At 38.0% G+C, this 18,866-nt stretch overlaps 1 protein-coding gene across 1 annotated transcript in view; it reads right to left on the reverse strand.

Annotated features, from left to right (window-relative positions):
- The window catches only part of MTMR7 (myotubularin related protein 7), a 41,195-nt gene that overhangs the window by 19,060 nt on the left and 3,269 nt on the right, over positions 1-18,866 (reverse strand). Inside the window, exons 2-6 of the mRNA XM_005149151.3 lie at positions 5,935-6,057; positions 4,682-4,844; positions 4,300-4,457; positions 2,617-2,745; positions 58-192 (exon numbers count right to left, since the gene is read on the reverse strand). Of these exons, the coding sequence (XP_005149208.2) occupies positions 58-192; positions 2,617-2,745; positions 4,300-4,457; positions 4,682-4,844; positions 5,935-6,057 (708 nt within the window). The remainder of the gene's footprint in view (positions 1-57; positions 193-2,616; positions 2,746-4,299; positions 4,458-4,681; positions 4,845-5,934; positions 6,058-18,866) is intronic.

The following is an 18,866-nucleotide window of genomic DNA, read 5'->3' on the forward strand; positions in this document are numbered from 1 at the left end:
CTAATGTATTTAGCCCAGATTCAGGCTTGCTATGCACAAGAAATTTAAGGTACTTACTTTGGGCCGTGTGTCAACAACATATATGAAATCACTTCCTGGATTTGCTTTTCTAATGGCCTGGAGCATCTGTTCATCCTCCAGGCATCGAGCACTAAAGCCAGATAAAGGTTGGCTGCTTCTGCATATGGAAGCCTGTGGAAAAACAGACAAACAACAGAAAAATCAACATAGCTATTAAGCAGAAATTATTTAGCATCCAGAAGCATTTACAAAACTAGTTCATAAGATGTTTGCATAGATGTACAGCTACGTGGGAAGGACAGAATAGTAAAAATGAACTATGTGTTTATAAACTTATTTTTAAAAAGGAAAGGAAATATTAAAACAATGCAACTCCACTGGCCCAAGTCTAGTCTTGAATCCAAGTTTAAGAGCTATTTTAATTATAGTATTTTCCTGATGTGGAATAACTCCTGCAAGGTGGTCTCTAGAGGATGTGAGGAGTGCAACAATGCAATCACAAGAACATTGATGTAACGTAAATAATGAGTCCTTTTGGACTGTCACTCACACTTACCAGTTATGATACTGGTTACACCCACCTTACATCAGTGCATGCTTTACTAAACAGCCTGACTCTGTGAGTCCAGGAAACAAAATCACATAACATGCAGCTAGATCACTGATGGTGGTTTATTTTTAGCAGTGCCTCTGGAGAAAGACCTTACTGCATGGAAAGTGGGTCAGGCGACCTGGTCCCTAGAATACATCAAAGAAGGAAAGAGAGTTTCTCCACAGATCCATCAGGATCAGACTTTTAGGTGAAAGTGGGAAAGAAGGAACAAAATGTGAAACAGGCAAGCAGGGAGGTTTTTATTTCTGCTAGGGAGAGGGCAAGTAGATTTGTAAAGAGCAAGGGGCTAATACGTGCACTTTCCAAGCACTGAACATGAAGAGAATCTGCCTGCTGAAGGTCATGACCCATGCAGACTGCCCTATGGATTATTGATTAATGTGAAAAAGGACATGCTTTTTTCCAGACAAGTCTTTGAAGTATCGGTAGTTAGTCAGTAAAACACAGATCTTTAATACAGGAAAAGTTAATTGTGTGAGAGCCTGTTCATACTTTATTCATAGTTTTTGCACACAGATTGTTAGTTATCCAGAGCCTTGCCTGCACACATTCCAGCAATTTAATATAAACTTATACCTCCTTTGCATGAAGCAAAAATACATTTGGATATGTCCACCACCTGCCAGTTTTATAGAAGGAAGATGTTTCTTTCTCCTCCATAGTGTGCCATACACACATACATACAGTATTAAGGCTAAAGTTAGGGTTGTGAATGAAGGTTAGGATTCAGCAAAGTATGGTCTACAGCCCATTACATTATATCATACTGGAGGCCCAAAGCGTTAAGGTGTGTGCAAGCAGCAGTATGAGAGAATGGTTTGTTTGTCAGGTTAGGCTTGGGTTTAAGGTTATGTTTAGCCCCAGATGAAGAAACTTTTTCATTGCCAGTATTGGAAAATTAGAAAGGTAAGATGTTCTAGTGACCATTGGATATCGTAAGTGGAAATATTATCCATGATATCCACGAAGAGATCACCTCCTGCCAACCCAGGCCAGTTGCTTAGGATGAGCATAAAAATCTATAAAATTTCTTGTGCTATTTTTAAGAGTAGGGCAAGAGATGAGGTTGTGTTTACTACTGCACAGGCTGAACAGATAGTTCCAGAGTTTGATTTTATCATACTCACACAGATCTTGTAAGATGCAGAGAAAGATGCCACATCGTCATTGAATTTGTCAGTACCAAAGAGCAATGGGAAAGTTCCGGATATGAAAACTGAATAAGTGGCACCTGCACCACTCCTGCATGCAGGAGAGACAAAGCTCTTCCCCACCTGCTGTTTCCATCACTGCTCAGTGTCTACCATCACAAATCTTACCTCACTCCTGCTCATTACTCTGTTAGCTGCAACTCATGCCAACCTCCAAATTCACAAGGAGGTTTTTTCTCCAACATTTCCAGCCCTTTTCATATCCCTTTTAATTATAAAGGATCCAGGAGTAAACACAAAACTTCAAATCCTTGTGGTCTGAACCTTAACCTGAACTCCAACTAAGCTCTTTCAGCCATCCTTTTTGGGCCTATTCACAGATCTTTTCTTGAAAGGCTACCCCTGATTCTCTTAATTTCTACAAGTGTAGTTCTTCTCCTCCTAGACTTGCTCTCAGGCTGTGGCTACCAGATCCTTCATTGCTCTGTTCTCCTACCAATCACTTGCTCAGCTGCCTGCTACTGGCCTTCACTCTTCTGCCACCCATGTTTCAGGACCTCCAGTACTACTCCACTGCCTTGTGACACAGAGATTGCATATTATTGTGTCAGCTGGATGACGAAGCTGGGTTTAAATGACTATATGCCTATTAACGAACTAGCCATAACTCCAGTGTGTGCCCATATGCACAAACCACACTAATCTGACAACAATAACCTTTTCTTTTTTAATAAAATAATCACTGATTTCTTCTTGTGAAAGCTTACCAGAAGAATTATCAAAGCAAACCCAAAACAAGCCAACACTTCAGAGCTGCAAATTCACACTTACATTGTTATCCTTGCAGTAGTAAGAAAGAGCTGGGAAGCGCCTTCGGCTCCGAAATTTAGAGCTCCCCACTATGATGTGTGCAGTTGCAGACTTTGGTACATACACTTCTGTAGGATAGGAATCACAGACCTGTGAGAGAAAGCTCTGCTTATTTTGGTCTATTACATACAAGTAACATTAGCCACCTCCACAGCAGAATCAAAATAAACAAAATATCAAGGAACTCTAACCTCAGGGAATATTTCATCATTATTGTATACACATCACTGAGATTTCTCAAAACAGTTTTTTGAAGCTAGAAAGTATTAATTCTAATTTACAAATGGCAGAACTGAAGCAAAAGGGTTGAAGGGCTATATTTCCAAATGTTAATCCGTGCCTCTTTGAGAACAGATAGGCAGAAAATACATTTGTAACAGGAAGAATTCATCACTGTGAACAGCAAGATTGTATTTACAACTGCAGTTTTCTCTGTAGCAGAATTCAGAAGTAAGGATGGGAGGGGTTGAAGGTCTCAAACACCTCTCTGTTGTAATGGGACTACAGAGCCAAATTTTCCAGCAAATCTGATGATTAAAAAAACAATGCCAAAAAAAAAAAAAAAGACCTGGAGAAAAGAAATTAATCTGTATGAAATGAGGATAGTGAAAAGCAAGCAGCCCTGACAATGCCTACCACTTCTGAAAAGAGCCCAATGAGCTTGTAAAAGAGTCCAGAAGCTCCTCTGGAGACAAGTGTGACATTAATGGGGTCCTGGTCTAACTTCCTTTTCCTGAATCTGCCTGTGGTATTCTGGCTGGGGTCAAAAGGATATCTAGTATCTCCCTGGGACTTTCTGAGATGACTGAAGGAATTAGGATGCCCAGGAAGAAATTAGGTTCTGAGAGTCAGAGATATGGAATGAGGGAGAAAAGGAAGGCCTTGTGTTTACAGATGCTGCTGTGGTGAACTTCTATTCATGATGCCATTTTTCCTACTCTTTATCGTAAAAGAGGTCAAACATTTTTTCCACTTGTAACAAAAGAAAACAAACCCTGATAGCACATTAAGTCTGCTCTGAGACATTCACAGGCCTTCCTTAACATGAATATTCTCCAGCAACCCAGCCAATGGAGTGCATGAACGAACTTCCTTCAGAAATACTTTGGTAATTATTTCTCACAATTTATTAACATTCTAGGGACTTCAATTGAACAAGATTGAACTAGGCAGGACAGCAGGCAGCTAGGAAGATATATGACTTGTCAAATGGCTGAAAAACATGAACAGTCAATCACAGAGGCTTCAAAAGGATTGTGAGAATTGCTAGTGAGGAGAAAAATATTGCCAAATTCACTATTTGAAGTAATGTTTTTCTTAAAACGTCTATGTAGTAATTTTACATAACCCTACATGATAGGAAAGCGTTCATTCAGGCACGTATCATTAGGTATGATTTAAGCCTCTGCCCAAGCAGCCAAGCACTAACGTTTAAAATGCTGTGGACATGTTTTCTGTGTTAAATGAAGACACATCCTTTCTCCCTCACTCTATTTGTCTTTCTATGTGAAAGGGTGAAAGAACTGCACCTTACTACCTGCATTTGAGCACAATGGAAACCTGCATCTAAGCACTATGGTTATCCACAGCCAGACTGCTGCTTTGCTTTGCAGACAGCCTCTATTACAGAAAATCACAACTCACTCCATAGTCTCTGTTTACATCGCTAATCTGCCAATAGTTGTTTGGAATACCCATCCGATTATATTCTTCATTGAGGTCCACAAGCTTCCAGCCTTGTTCTCGTTCTTCTTTATCTAATTTTGGATTGAATGAGAAACAATACAGCTCTTCGTATTTCACTGGGGGGAAAAAAGCAAACAAACAAAACCAGTAAACCACTTCAGATTTCTCATTCTGAAACCACACTTCAAAAACAGAGCTTGGTATTGTATTTTATGTACTTTCTTTTAAAATAGTATGCTTTGCTGTAGAAAAGCACATATCCTGCGAGGACAAAGATGTACAGCTACATTCTTCCTCTTCAAGATGAGGATCGACTTTCAGGCCAGTTTCCTTCTCCTACCTGGTCGTGTCAGACGTATCAGAGATATGTAAACATCATGGCAGTCTCGTTCCTGAGGGATGACCAGCTGGATGACCTGGAAGTTCTTGCAGCGGATCAGCAATGGGCAACCAGTAGCAGTAGTGGCCTGCTTCTCAATAGAGGAAATTTGACTGTGAAGAACCTGTGAGGGAATTGAAAATGGTTATGCCAAGTGATTCAGATCTTTAGGAATGAAAATAGTTATTTATAATGATGTGCCAGGGCAGGCACAGTAGCTTCCTGAAACTACTCTTTCAGGAAATCACCAGACTACTCCTTGTGAACTTTTGGTCCTATCTTCAGCTTCAGGCTTAAGCATTGCCTGGTAATTACCTACAGACAAAGAAGTGTTTCTGGAGTTTTTCAGCTGCTCAAACATTAGCCTGCTCATGCTATCCAAAGGTTTTTGTTTGTTTGCTTTACTGCAAGCTAGCAGTTGTCAGCAAAAGAACTCTTTTCATCTGTCTGCACAGTGGAAAGATGAACTGGTTAGATAAGGCTAAAATGTTGAGCATCCTCATTGGCAGAATGGGAGTCCTGATATAATTTTAAACACTGCATTAGATGAGATGAAACATTACCATAAAAATCAGGAGAGGAAGAGTGGGACCAAAAGAGGACAGGGTTAATAATTAGTATGAAAATTAACAAAGGATTCATAATTAAGCTACATAAAAAACTCTCAAAATTTGTAACACCAGAGCTATATCTGTACATATATATATACACACACATACATCACATGTTATCAATCCCTCAAAACAGATAACTCACAATACTATGCAAAGAAATTGTATAATATCCCGCTCTGCACTATGCCAAAAAAGCCCAAAAACCAAATTGCAAAACCACTGATCCAGCACAAGCAGTCAGGAAGAGAGGCAAGAGCCGGCTGAAACATGGCAGTAATTCCCATTCAAAGCATTCCTCCTTCCGTTCTTCCTGGATGATAGAAGCAACACTAGTTCACAGCAGCTGTTCCTCAGTCAATCACATCTGGTGTACATATGGTGAAAGTCCTTCTACTCCTTTTACTGTGTTGCAACATCCAGAATCCATGGAGAACTTTCAAATATTACTAGGCTGGAATTTCACATGCTATGAAGTTATAAAGGCATCCATCTGAACTGATTTATTGTGCTTCAACTGTTTTGCAAGGTTTTGTTCAAATTACAATCAATAAAGTATCATGCACTTACATTTAACTGAAAAACAAAACCCAAAATTCATACCCAGGTTTCTTTCCGAGCTTCAGAACCATTCTCCACAAATATAACATGAGTAGCTGTTAAATACAACGTTCCCAGGGCAGCTTTTCTTGAAGATAAACGATCAAGTAACCGAACATTTTCCACCTATACAAAGAAATTACAGAGAAAAACATTATGATAGGCTATGACATAGCCTGTGATAGTGAGATCTCAACATCCACATTTTGTCCATTGCAAATGTTCTTTTCAGTACTATGAGTATCAGGGAAGTATAACTATATGACAAAATACTGTTACATTGTTATCTATTTCCAGATCTACCTCTATTAATTTTCCCCCTTTTGTGGTACCTCTGTATACAAAAATCTGTTAGCAGAGACTTCCAAAGAAATTTCTCACTTGAGCTCTTTCCTGTTATCTCACCTTATCAAAAGGGCCTGGCCTTCAGCTAATCTCTAGCTTCATGTTGTCCATTCAAGCCATTCCAGAATGATCAGTGATACACACAGGAAGCTAAATTAAAACAACATTAATAGTGGTAGAGTATCTTTCTTCGGCAGACCTCACTTGGGCTCCCAGGCAAGTCTCTGCTGATAGTTTAAAAACTGTTCCAGTGTTTGTCACTGCACTTCTATTAGTGCTGACAGCATTGGTCACACCAGAAATTTTTGCCTTCAGTCACTTTTCAATGGGAATCGAGGACTTCACGTCATTGCCTCACTGAACAGGAAATGGGCAAATCTGTCTTTGCTGAACTTCTGACAACAGGCAAGTCCATTGCACATTGTTAACTCTCAGATCAACAGCTTGCCACTTCTACACCATTAATATTTGTGTATGGCATATGTCATAGCCATTTATCTAATGCTATATGGCATTTCTGACTGAGAAACTAGAATAAAAAAAAACCCACAATTATTATTAAATGGGATAAAACCTGCCTAAAATACTTAACATTTTGCTACCATGGGTTTTATGGGTTTCCTACTACAGCAATTTTAAAACTAAAATTAGTAATTTTTCCTAAAAAACATACCTAATTCAAACAAATGAAACCAAGGAATGCTGATGGTCAATATCATACAACTTGTAATAAATGACTGAAAAATTTAATATGGATTTATAATGTTGGAATTGTATGAGATCACATGCTTTTCATGCAAGCAGTAGCACAGACCTATGCAGCCTGCCCACTGCTACAAAAGTTCTTCAACCCACTGGCTAATCTCCTCTATATCCTCTCTTCAGTTCTTCACTCAAGACTTACAATTTCTTTCATACACCCAGTCATTTTCAGAACTTGTGACAGATAACTGTTGAAGAGATATGTCCTCATTAAAATCAAAGGGGACTATTCTTGTGTTTGAAGTACAAAAACTGACTTAAATGGTACTCTGACAAAATAGGAGAAAAAAAAAGAGAATAAATTTAAAGAAGACTTTAGCACTTTTGCATTAAAATAAATGTAATTTTGCACTAATTTCCTGAAAGTCAGAATTAGGTGCAACAAATACAAAGAAAAAAATAATCATCAACAAAATCAATTTGGTTTTTTAGAGTGCCAGAGATTCCAGATCAGGTTGGCAGAAACTTTCTAAAATACTCTAAGAGGTAGGATGTAGCAATGTATTCCCAAAATTTTGCAGAAATAGTTCTACTGAAATTACACCAGAAACCAAATGATGCCAGCACCTGAGAATTATATGTTTACAATGTGTATTCCATATGCATTACACTGTTTTAAAAATAGGAATATAAAAAACCCTTAAAACCAAAATAAGCCATTTTGGTAGCAAAATGCTTAAAATCAAACAATTAGTAAACCCAAGTCTTCTCCCTCAAGACCAGTTATAATCTCTTTTAAACAAAATAAATAGCTAGAAAGCATGGATGAAGTCTTTTCCCAGGACCATCTACTTCAGAGGTCATGTATTGGGGTGAGGAGGAATGGAAGAAGCACAGCATTAACCCAGTAAGTATTCAGTAGTAAGAAAAGAAGAGATACAAAAGAGCAGGGATGATACAAAGGAAAGACATAGGCAGTGCCACAAATAACAACAGTAAGTATGATGTTTGTCTGCACAAAAAACGTACCTAGACTGTTGTCCAGGCAATAAGAACTCTGTGGTACAGGCACTGATCTTGCACAAAGCAGTCATCACTCCCACCCTATCAACTGAAGTGTTAGCAAAGCAGGCATCCACACAGCAAGGCAGGGCTGAAGGATGGATTTACAGGCTTCTTCATCCCACCTGTTCTCCACTCATCAGTCAGAGCCCCAGGACTGAATAATACTAACAAAGCTCTTGGTTGGTTGGTTTTTAATACAGAGCTACAGATAAAATACAGGTTGGATCTGCATAATTAAGAACAGTTGTAATAACAACTGTGCAGTAAGTCATGTTTCATTAAAGCAAATGCAATGGCTGCACCAGGTAAGATCAAAGATTCACCTACCCCTGCAATTTATCTCTCAGAGCCAACAGCTGCAGCTGCTGAGGGAAGAGCATAAGAGGCAAGCATGTACTGGTGTTCCCTTAGGATGTTATCCCAGCTTCTAAAAAGCAGCAGCTCCTGGAGCTTCCTAAGCTGAGGTAATACTTTTTTTTTCTTTGTTTCTTATTTTTTAATCAGTTATTACTGAGAGACCTGTATGTCTTACACTATGATACTTGAATTTCTTCAAGAGCCTTTGATGAAGGACATGCTCAAGTGAGTTTTGGAAGACCAACCAGCTTCTATCAAATGGATCAGTTTTGTCTATGTGTTAATTTTTCAAAGAAATGTTACAGATTCTGGGTTCCTCTATGAAAGCTATGCCAGTTCTTCCCCTTTCTATCATACTTACCCATAAATATAATGATTTAGAAGGAGACCCAGGAAGTATTGCAGCTTATACCAATTTCTCAGATTGGGTGTCATATTACCACCTCCATTTTTTTTTTCCAACAAGGAAGCTTTTAAACATTACACCATTATTCCTGGCTTGAGAGTTTTGTACTTCAGTTCTTTTACTTCATGGATACAGTCTGGTCCTGGTATTTTTTTACTGTTCATTGTTGCCAGTTTCTTCTGAAACCTCTTTTTATAATACTTTTGGTGACAAATCTCCTGATGTGTTCTTGACAGAGAAATATGCCAGAACAGGCATGTCCCTAAATACCTTCCCTACTTTATTCATTAATTAGTCCTGTAGAGTTTCTGTCGGGATTTTACTTACTTAAAGACATCTTGAAAATGGCTTTACTAGTAGTTTTTGCCAAGTTGTTCTTAAAAATCTCTTTTGGTCTGCCTTACTTTGTTTATATATTTAACTTGTTTATGCTGTATTTTCCTCATTTAGGCACAACTTCAACTTGAAGAAAGCCGTTTTACTTCTAATAAAAGAAGTCCTTTTAATAAGAGGCATCCTCTTACTCATTTATCCTGCTGTTTAGGTATGCAAAACTTTTTTTTTTATTTTAAAGCCTTTTTCTGGAAGTTGGCTTGCAGTGAGCTCCCATATTTAAACAATTTTCATTACTTCTATAAACATTTTAAATTTTGGCTCTCTTTCTTTTAACAGTTTTCATATTTTTGTGTAGTTTCCTCTTTGAAGTTAAACATTGTCATGGGAGATTCCCCCACCCCTTTTCTTTTGCAGTATACTGCATCTAGATACGGTAGTTGTTGTTACACAGAGGCTCTAGCTGTATTTTGAGCCATGTCTTTCTGTCACTAAGACCATGTCCTAGAATTATTTAGTTACTTAGATTTATTTCTTTTTTATCAAGATAAACAAATAGCCTCTATATATTAGCAATTATTTAAATCCCCTAAAATTTTACTCAGAATCACCCTGCTCCCAACCCGTTCACTCAATATCAGCTTGGTAAATGACATCTCCCACTGTTATTGCATTTCTGTCTTCATGTCCTGTTTGATCTTGCTAGGTTGTCACAGGCAATGCTACTATTTAGGTAGGACAGTCAGTAGTACCGTCCCAACAAGAAATCGTGTCTGCACTGACACGTCAGGAAAAAGCATACGGGGCAAGGACAAGTGCTTTGCCCAAAACAAACAGCTGGTGGGAGAGACTGGGTCAGAAAATATCAGATAAAGAGTAAAAAAGAACAAAACCAGCCTGGAAAGCTGAAAGCTGGAAGAGCTCAAAGAGCAAAAAAAGAAAGCATTAACCAAGCCAGTCTGGAGAGTGGCATCTAAGTAAAAACTTCAGTAATTTATTTGAAGCTGTTGCCCCGTCATTTATTTTTCCTGATGACTGTTGTTGTCTAGGCTTAAAGAAAAGACTGCCAAGAGATTTATTTCAATGATTACAACCCCTTACATGGGGATAAAAAAGTTGGCCAGAAACTCCATTTTCAATGCAACACAGATGACAGAAAAAAAGGAGGCAAAAATAGAAGTTAAAGGGAATGCAGATTAAGACCAGATGGAAGGCACTTTTTACTCAGAGAATGAACATGAAAAATGACTTACGAACAAGGTTGCCAGGAGGTCATTCAAGAAAAAAAGGTTATATTAGGAAAAAGCATGGGTCAAAGCTTTATGCAGGCACAACTCCCACCAGTTTCAATGGGACTCCCACCTAAGGAAGAAAGGCAAAGATATGACCTTGAAAGTGTTCAGAAAAATTGATGTGCCAAAATGTTATTCCTAAAAATACCCACGTATCCTAAATTGCTTTAATTTTTAGTATAGATTACTTCTTGAATGTACTCTGACCACATGGCCTATCTTCAAATGCTTCTTGAATATGCTACCTTAATTCTTACCTCTCTAAGATGTTTCAGTATCTCCAAATGGATGGCAATACTGTAAAAAATGTAGAAGCTACTGCTACTTTTTCATGCTGTTCGTAACTCCAAATGGGAAAGCTCTTTTAAGATAATGCAGTATCAGTTCTGACTGTGGACTCAGATTTGACTAGGGAAGTGAGAAAGAAGCAAAGCTGTAGAGCAGATTAGTCATGCTGGGGAAAAAAAACATGCCTTGGAGCAAAACCTCAGTCCCACTCCACTCCACACCATTTTGCTTCCTGACACAATGACACTGTGTACAGTGTGGAGATGCTATCTGATACAAAATACTGTGGGATTTTCAAATAAAATGAAATGCTGAATTAGGAAAAAACGGCTCAGGGATTTTCACTCTGACTACACAGGTTTTCGGTTTGTGTGTTTGCTTCCTGTGTATTAGCTAACCTGAAAAAGAAGACAACACTTGAAACTGCAAAGTTCTGCCATGGTGATCACTGAGATGGCCATTACAAATTATCACTGTGCACCTGGAAGGAGAAAACCTATCTGGCAGCTAAGAACAAAACAGCTTTGCTCCCATGTATCACCAAGTTCTCCCCACTCCTTCAGGAGTGCTCATCACAAAAAAAGGTAAGATAGGTCAGAAAATTCCCCCAGCCAGGAGAAAGTTACTAATTAAAGGTAAGCAGAGAATGTCCAGCTCAGGCCACATGCTCAGGAGCTTCTCTATTATTCAGCTGGTTATAATTCATTGCTCTACAACAAAAGACTACCAAAGCAAGTTCCAGAAGAAAATGGATCAAGTACCGTGGCATCTGACTGTACAAAGGAGTTTCAGTGATTCTTCAAGGGTAAAGAAAGACCACTTTCACAGCAGTCTTTGCTGCTCAAAAGGTTGACCCAGAGGAATGGGGCCTGGCCCTGGTTACACATGTGGTTACACATGTGAGTGAAAGCAAGAAGAAACTGAATCCTGGGAATTAGTGACAGGACTCTGACCGGCTTCAGCACTGCAGGCACGCAAAAGCTAAGGGAAGAGCTTGTACAAGCCAAATGCTTGAGCCTAATGAGAAAAAAGGAGCACAGCTGGTATGGTTTGAGGCCAAGTGGAATATGTGAAATTTCTTCACCCTGCTTGACCCCAGCTATTCATGTGTTCAGCATAATTCCTGAGGGTGAAAAAATACAACATGCAAAAGACCAAATGCTATTACATTTTCTTTTTCACACAAAGATAGTATAATATTGTACTTGTTAAACAAAAGATAAAATAAGTGATCTTTTCACAAAACTTGGAACAAGAGTAAAAGAAAACTGAATTGCCAGCTGATGCTGCCATGTAATGTGGTTTCTATTCTATTTCATAAAAATCATGAAAACTGTAGTTGGTCCATGTAACTTTTTTATGTTTCCATCTCTGAAAAGTTCTCTCAAGTGCAGTAAAATAATGAACAATCAGTCTGTTACACAGAGTTGGATGGCTGCATATGTCAAAAGAATCAAGCCAAAAATACCAAAATCATTACATTTAAGCAAAGAAACCTTACGCTCTGAATTGTAAAAAGTTTTCTCAGGACAAATGTGACAGGATGGGGGAAATAATCAAGAAAAATCTAAACAAGTTGAGTTTACTAAAGGACTAAAGTGAAATGGGAATACTGGAAAAGAGCTGAAAAAAAAATACGAGAAATCACTCATAATGTTAGCAAGACAGTAAACATATTACCTAACAATTTGTCTTAAGAAACCCCTATTTTCTGCTAAGACCTATAAAAACTGGGAGCTCAGGTCCATATTATCAGATATAGCTGAGTAGCAGTTGTATAGTGGATGCAGTGAACAGTAACCTATTCATATTAAGTAATTACTATTACCTGTAAAGTGTATTTAGCATTGTAATATGGTGTCAACATTGTAACACAAAGCTCATCCATAATACATTTTCTCTTTCCGTCTATATCAGATTTATTTATCTAGAAATGGAGAGGAGAACAACTGAATAATTTCCTAATTTTTTGTGTATTCTATTAAAAATCATAACCAACAGCTTTAATTTAGGGAAAAAAGTGCTTCCTCAAGTTCGTAAGTCTTACTTCATTTGCCAAAAGTGTTTAGATTTAGTGCTGAAAACAAATACAGAGAATCACTGTATTGCTCATAGCAGTAAACTGGAGTAGGGAGAAAGAATTCGGTGTGCAGCCAAAGGACACTGAAAAGAACCGTAACTTTAAATTTCTCTATTTGACACAGGCTTTTCTGTTGCACGTTCAAATTATGCCCTGTTCAGCAGTCTGTTTTAGAGCAGCAGTAACCATGCCATTTCAGCTGTGCAGTCCACAAAAGATTTGCATTAAAGTATTTTGTAGGACTCCCTTTTCTCATGGTAGGGATCTGTCTTTCTCAGCAGACTACACACCTATACACCAGGAAACGTCATTGTATATTTTTTGTTGCAAATAGATCATTCCTTTAGCTTACAGGCACTGCTACATCAAATAACACCACTCAAGGCCATTACCAGATTCCAGCCTTGTCCACTCCAAAGCCAAACTTCCCAAATCCTCCACACCAACCTCAGTCTCCTATTATGCATAAACAGAACTCAAAAGAGTACCTTGCAGACATGCTGTCTTAATGATTTTCAGTACCATTTTGAAATGCAACAAGTCTTAGAGTTACTAGTTCAGACAACAGATGACAAGACAGCAAATTAAAGTATGTGGCTATCCATGGATTTTAGAACTTGTTTTATGACTTCATCCAGCTGCCTCTTTAATGAGGGTAATATTATTGAAAATAAGAAAGTCCGGCATAGAAAATCCAAAGGAGGTCTGACAATTCCAGGATTAGGAAAATATTTATATTATTATGAACTTAACAAAGCAATCCAAATCTAAAAGGAATAGACAGAAAACTAGAAATCTAACAACAAGCTACCTTTCCAATTAATACAATGAGTAAGCAGATCTCACAAGGGAGAAAGTGCCTTCCCACTCACACAATATGGGAAAAGTAAGGCATTTAGAGAAAGTCGTGATTAAAAAAACCTAAAGCAAACCACTACAACCAAACCAGAAATAAAGTGCATATTGGAAATAAGTATATGTATGAAAATCAAGTTTCAAAAGCAAAACACTTTCAGACTAGAAGGGCCCTAATGCTAAGGGGAATATAAAATAAAGAAAACCAAGTGAAAATAGGACCAAACCCATAAAAGACAAAATGTTAGAACCTGAGTTTTTTCAAGGCAGAGGAATTCTTTCAGTGCCTTAAATGGTCTTTGGATTAGGACCACTGGCTCAATCAGTGTTCATGATTCAGGACATAAATTTGGAAGCATCTTACCAGATGGATCATGCTTTCCCTCATTTCCCTTTGCATCACCTATTAGTATCCTGAATCAGATGGTTTGGTTACAAAATTAGAAGCAGCACCAGACTGATCTAGTCAAATGAGTTCTGTGGTCACTTGGCAAGTCATTCACCTCACAAAGGTCAGTATGCTCCTGGGCTTACTGTAGATTAGATAGAACCAGTAAACATTGAATTAGCTATTATTTAAATGGTGAACTATCTTACGGACACAGGCACAGAGTTTTGAGACAATGGATATATTACATATTTTAACAGCTTTACCTGTTTCAAATGACACTTCCAATAGGATGACTAAAGATTAAGGAGAGAGATAGATGAAAAGAACCAAGAGCAATTTCCTCTCTTTATTTTTTTTTTAGTATATTAATATATCAGTATGAGAATGCAACTCCCATTACAGAAGTAAGAAAACAGATCTAAGAATAATGAACAGATGCATTTGGTTATTACAGCACAAAATGAAGAAGGTATTAATACCATCTAAGTTTCAGTAGCTTATTTAGGTAACTAAATTAGAAGCTTATGCACATGAGTAATAAATGGTGAATGGAGACTGTGAATCTAGTCTAATAGGATTCTGGAAATTTCTTTGACTACACCTGTGGAGCCTCTGCTCTTAAATTATATACCTAATGCTAAATAGTAAAAATCTTACCCTGTGAGTAGTGAGGTCCAAAAGGAAAAAACAAACAGGAGAAAAAAACAATGCAAACTTCACCCAAATAAACAGAAATGTGACATTTCAGCTGCAACTGCACTCCAAATGTTTAGTTCTAATCTTCTGTAACAAACAAGTTACATGAAAAAACACAGTGGCATACTGTCACTTAGGAAATATTTCATTATGCTGCCCATAGAAAAGCTGCAATCGACTTTAACAAAATGGGATTTTTATGCATCATGTAGCAGTTTTACCTGTGCCACCAACTCCAAGCTCAAAGACAAGGGAGAAAAGTGTGATCACTCTGTGATATTTTGAGATCCCAACAACAGCATGTAGGATTTTGTCTACTGCCTCAGCAGAATAGCGCTGTTAGGCCAAACACATCTGTAATACAAATAAATTTTGCATAGAAGTTAGGGAAGGTGAATAGCACCGAAGACTTCATGACAGTGGTGTGCTCCTGTGTGGAGCCTGCTAAGGCTGGTTTGGTTCCTCGCCCTAGCAATGTGCATCTGGTGCTTGTGTGGCAAATAGAAATAGGCAATGCCTTGATCATTCTGGCTTAGTTTTTTTCTTACCCCTCCAGAATCATAGAATCACAGAACAGTCAGGGCTGGAAAGGACCTTAAAGATCATCTAGTTCCAACCACCCTGCTATGGGCAAGGACACCTTCCACTAGACTCCCATTTGACAATTCCCATGAATTGTACTTCAACAGCCCTCCCAGAGAACTGGTACCTAAAAACCCTGAGCACCCTGAAGCTCAGAAGTGAGACTTCCAATTTCAAGCTCTAGAAAAAGGAGTTTTGTGGGGAGAAAAAAAAAAAAAAAGAACTGACCTAGGACTGTCCCCAGGTCTCCAATTTCACTGCTGACTTGCAGGAAGGACAGTTCTCAGATCCTCAGTAATCTCCTGGGTAGGCAGCCAAGGAAAACAGGCAAATTTTCATCAGAACCCTGCTGATGCTTTCACAGAACTTCAGTAACAACAATAGCCTTCCGTGGCTCATTTTAGTCTGGTAAATAAGAACATGTCTATTTAAAAATCCTTAATTGAAAAGTTCCTGGTAAAGAAAAATAAAATTACAAGAGATGAAGAACAGAAAGAAGATGGAGTCCAACAGAAACACTCCAAAACAAGGAAAATAGCAGCACTACAACCTGATAAGCCTGGGAGAAAGAAATAAAACATCTACATCAGTGAACAAGAAAAAGGAAATTCTGCTCAGGGAATAAAGCAGCAGCCAGAATCTTCCAGTATAACAAGCAAAGTCTGGTATTCGCACATATACCAGTGGGAATGAGCCAAACAAAACCCATGATGTGGGGGAGGAGGAAATCCAACACTCAACGGGCAATTTGGGCTATGTGATTCTCTGAAATTACACTGCAGTATTTATTTTTAGCAAGAGTTAGCTTAATTTCACTAATAATGAAATAACCTTGAAACCCACCCAAATCAAAGACAGCTCTGGATCTCCTAGTCCCCAAAAGGCATACTGTGTGAATTCAGTGATAAAGATAAGAAAACTCAGGCTGAGATGGCCAATTCCAAGATGGATTGTAGGACAGTCAGGTTACCTATGAAAATATGAGCTATGAGTGAGGTAAGCTGCAGATACTGTGTGGATCAAGTTTGTGGTCCCTACTACAATCAGGCTGTGGTTCTGGTGTCCAGTCAAATACAGCTAAAGTTCAAAAGTCCACAATTCTCTGAGATGGGTTAGGAAAAAAAATAACTTTGAGTTGTAATTCAATTAAAAAGGTATCATGAATGCACAATAACCATGATTTGCATGACCTTTTGAACATTTTTGGATCAAATATTTTGAGAATAATAGCTGTTACCAGATTTTGTTTAAATCTCAACTCACTCTAATAATTGCACTGTAGTAGTCCTAGCACTTGGTTAAGTTTTATTTAGTTTGCTACTTAGGAAAGGTAAAGGATATGACGTTGGCATGGCCCTTGCCTTTTACAAAGATCTTTTGATTACTCCAGTTCCAAATAAATATTTTTGGAGCAAATTCCAAGCTGAGATTTTAAATCCAATCCCACATCACCTAGATATTTTCTGCAGTTCCTATTTCAATTTTATCTGCCTCATAGCATGATTTTTGGCATAGTACATTACAAAGCTCATTTATATTACTTTTATCATTTGTGCTCAAAGTTCCACAGCACAAAGATAGAATAAATGGAACCTGAAGAAAACTAAACAGCATTCTAAATAGGGAAGCTCCCTTACCAAGACAAAAAGAATTCATAATGCACAAAATCAGAGTCAAAAGTGTCCAGAATCAGTGTTGATTTCAATACATCACTTTGAGTATAAGCAGTCAAGTAGTGTCTGAAACCATTAAATGTCACTGGCTCCAGAACATGTTAAACATTTCCTAACCATGCTGTAAAGTGAGAAAATAGTTACAGAAAATAGTTAGAGAAAATAGTACAGAATAGTTACAAAATAGAAAGCACCAGATGAACTTTAAGGTGCACTGCTCTAAGCTGTATACTTAGAGGAAAGAACAGAAACCACCTTTACACAAGGTTTGAAAAGCAGAAAATCAACTTGCACTTCAAAGAGGTTGCAGTGGTGTGTTTACAGTAAACTGATGACCCAAAACACCAGTAAAAGGCAAGGACCATGCCAACCTCATGTCCTTTACTTTTCTTAAGTAGCAAACTAAATAAAAGTGAACCAAGTGCTAGGACTACTACAGTGCAATGCCTGCAGCACTGCATTCCCTGGCTTGTAGGGTAAACAAGGAGCCCGCATCCTCAGCTGACTCCTAATATAGCCTTAGGACTGCTGCCACTTTCCTACATCGCAAGTAAAATCAAAATTCTCAAAAAGGAATTGTAGCCTGAATATGGAGAAACTAACTACAATGTCAATTCTTACCTCAACAGAAGGCACAAAGAGAGCAATGATTGAAATACTCAGCTTAGCATTAAAAAGGTGGAGATTCATAACCCAGAGCATGTAGCTACAAAGTAGAGATTAGGTGTGCTAGGTTTAATTTTGCCATTGACCTAGGTGGGCAAATATTTTGACATTTACATGTGTCATATATAAAGTGGATGTAAATTACATGGATCTTTTGATGGAGACTTTGGGAAAACTCACATATGTTCTAAAACTTTTAGAATGAAAAGCAAGAACTATGGAACAGAAAATAGATTGAAACCAAAAGGAAACAGAACTCATTTACACACACTGGAAATTTGTTTTGGAAAGTAGTACATCTGGTAGAAAGATTTGACATTGTCATGAGAAATTGCAGCATATCTTAAACTCTGCCTGTGAAAGGGTTCACTGAAAGGAAATACCTTACCATGTCGTCACAAAAATGAAAGCACTTGAGCAACTCAAGTTATCCCAAGTATTCTGTTAACATGAGACACTGAGCCAAATGAATTTCTGGACTAGCTCCACTGAAGACAGCCTTACACCAGGGATAAATCTGATGTATTTTCTATTATAAATAGGCCATTTAGTAGGCCTCCTGCCAATATATAAAGCCAAATGATATGGAACAGTGGTAAATAAAATAAAAGCAGGTAACCATTAGGAACAGTTCACAAAGTCCCTGTGTGGGGTATACTTATCTTCAGAGCTGTTTATCTGTCAGCCTGTCCACGGCCATACATATCTCTATGCGTGTTAACAAGGTGTGCTGCTAATCTGTGCAGGAGTGTTGCTTATTAATTTTTTTATGACTGTTAGAAGCAGTTTGTTACATTTCATGTTTTGAGAGTTGTCCAAAACTATCTTGCTGCTCAATCCATACCATAGCAGTCAGCAGGTTTATTAATTCGTAATTTTTAAAATATTATTGGAGTTATACATAATTCTATTTAGCAATGAGTGACTTTTGGCAATTCTTAACTGCATTCAAATTACAGCCTTCGTACGTAGGACAGCATTTACTTTGTGCATCTATCATTACTGAATATGTACGTATGTACAAGCACACGTCATGCATACAATCTCTGTTCTACCCATAGTATAATGACATGACAATAGCATTCAGTACAATAAATAGTGTGTTAGGGACTTGGCTATCCAGAGAGTCCAGGGAAGGTCCAGAAGGTCTAGGGAATACCATTTCAAAAATAACAGAGAGAAGCAGTTTCATCTAACAGACAAC

The sequence above is a fragment of the Melopsittacus undulatus genome, chromosome 7, assembly GCF_012275295.1.
Source record: "Melopsittacus undulatus isolate bMelUnd1 chromosome 7, bMelUnd1.mat.Z, whole genome shotgun sequence".
Taxonomy (NCBI): Eukaryota; Metazoa; Chordata; class Aves; order Psittaciformes; family Psittaculidae; genus Melopsittacus; species Melopsittacus undulatus.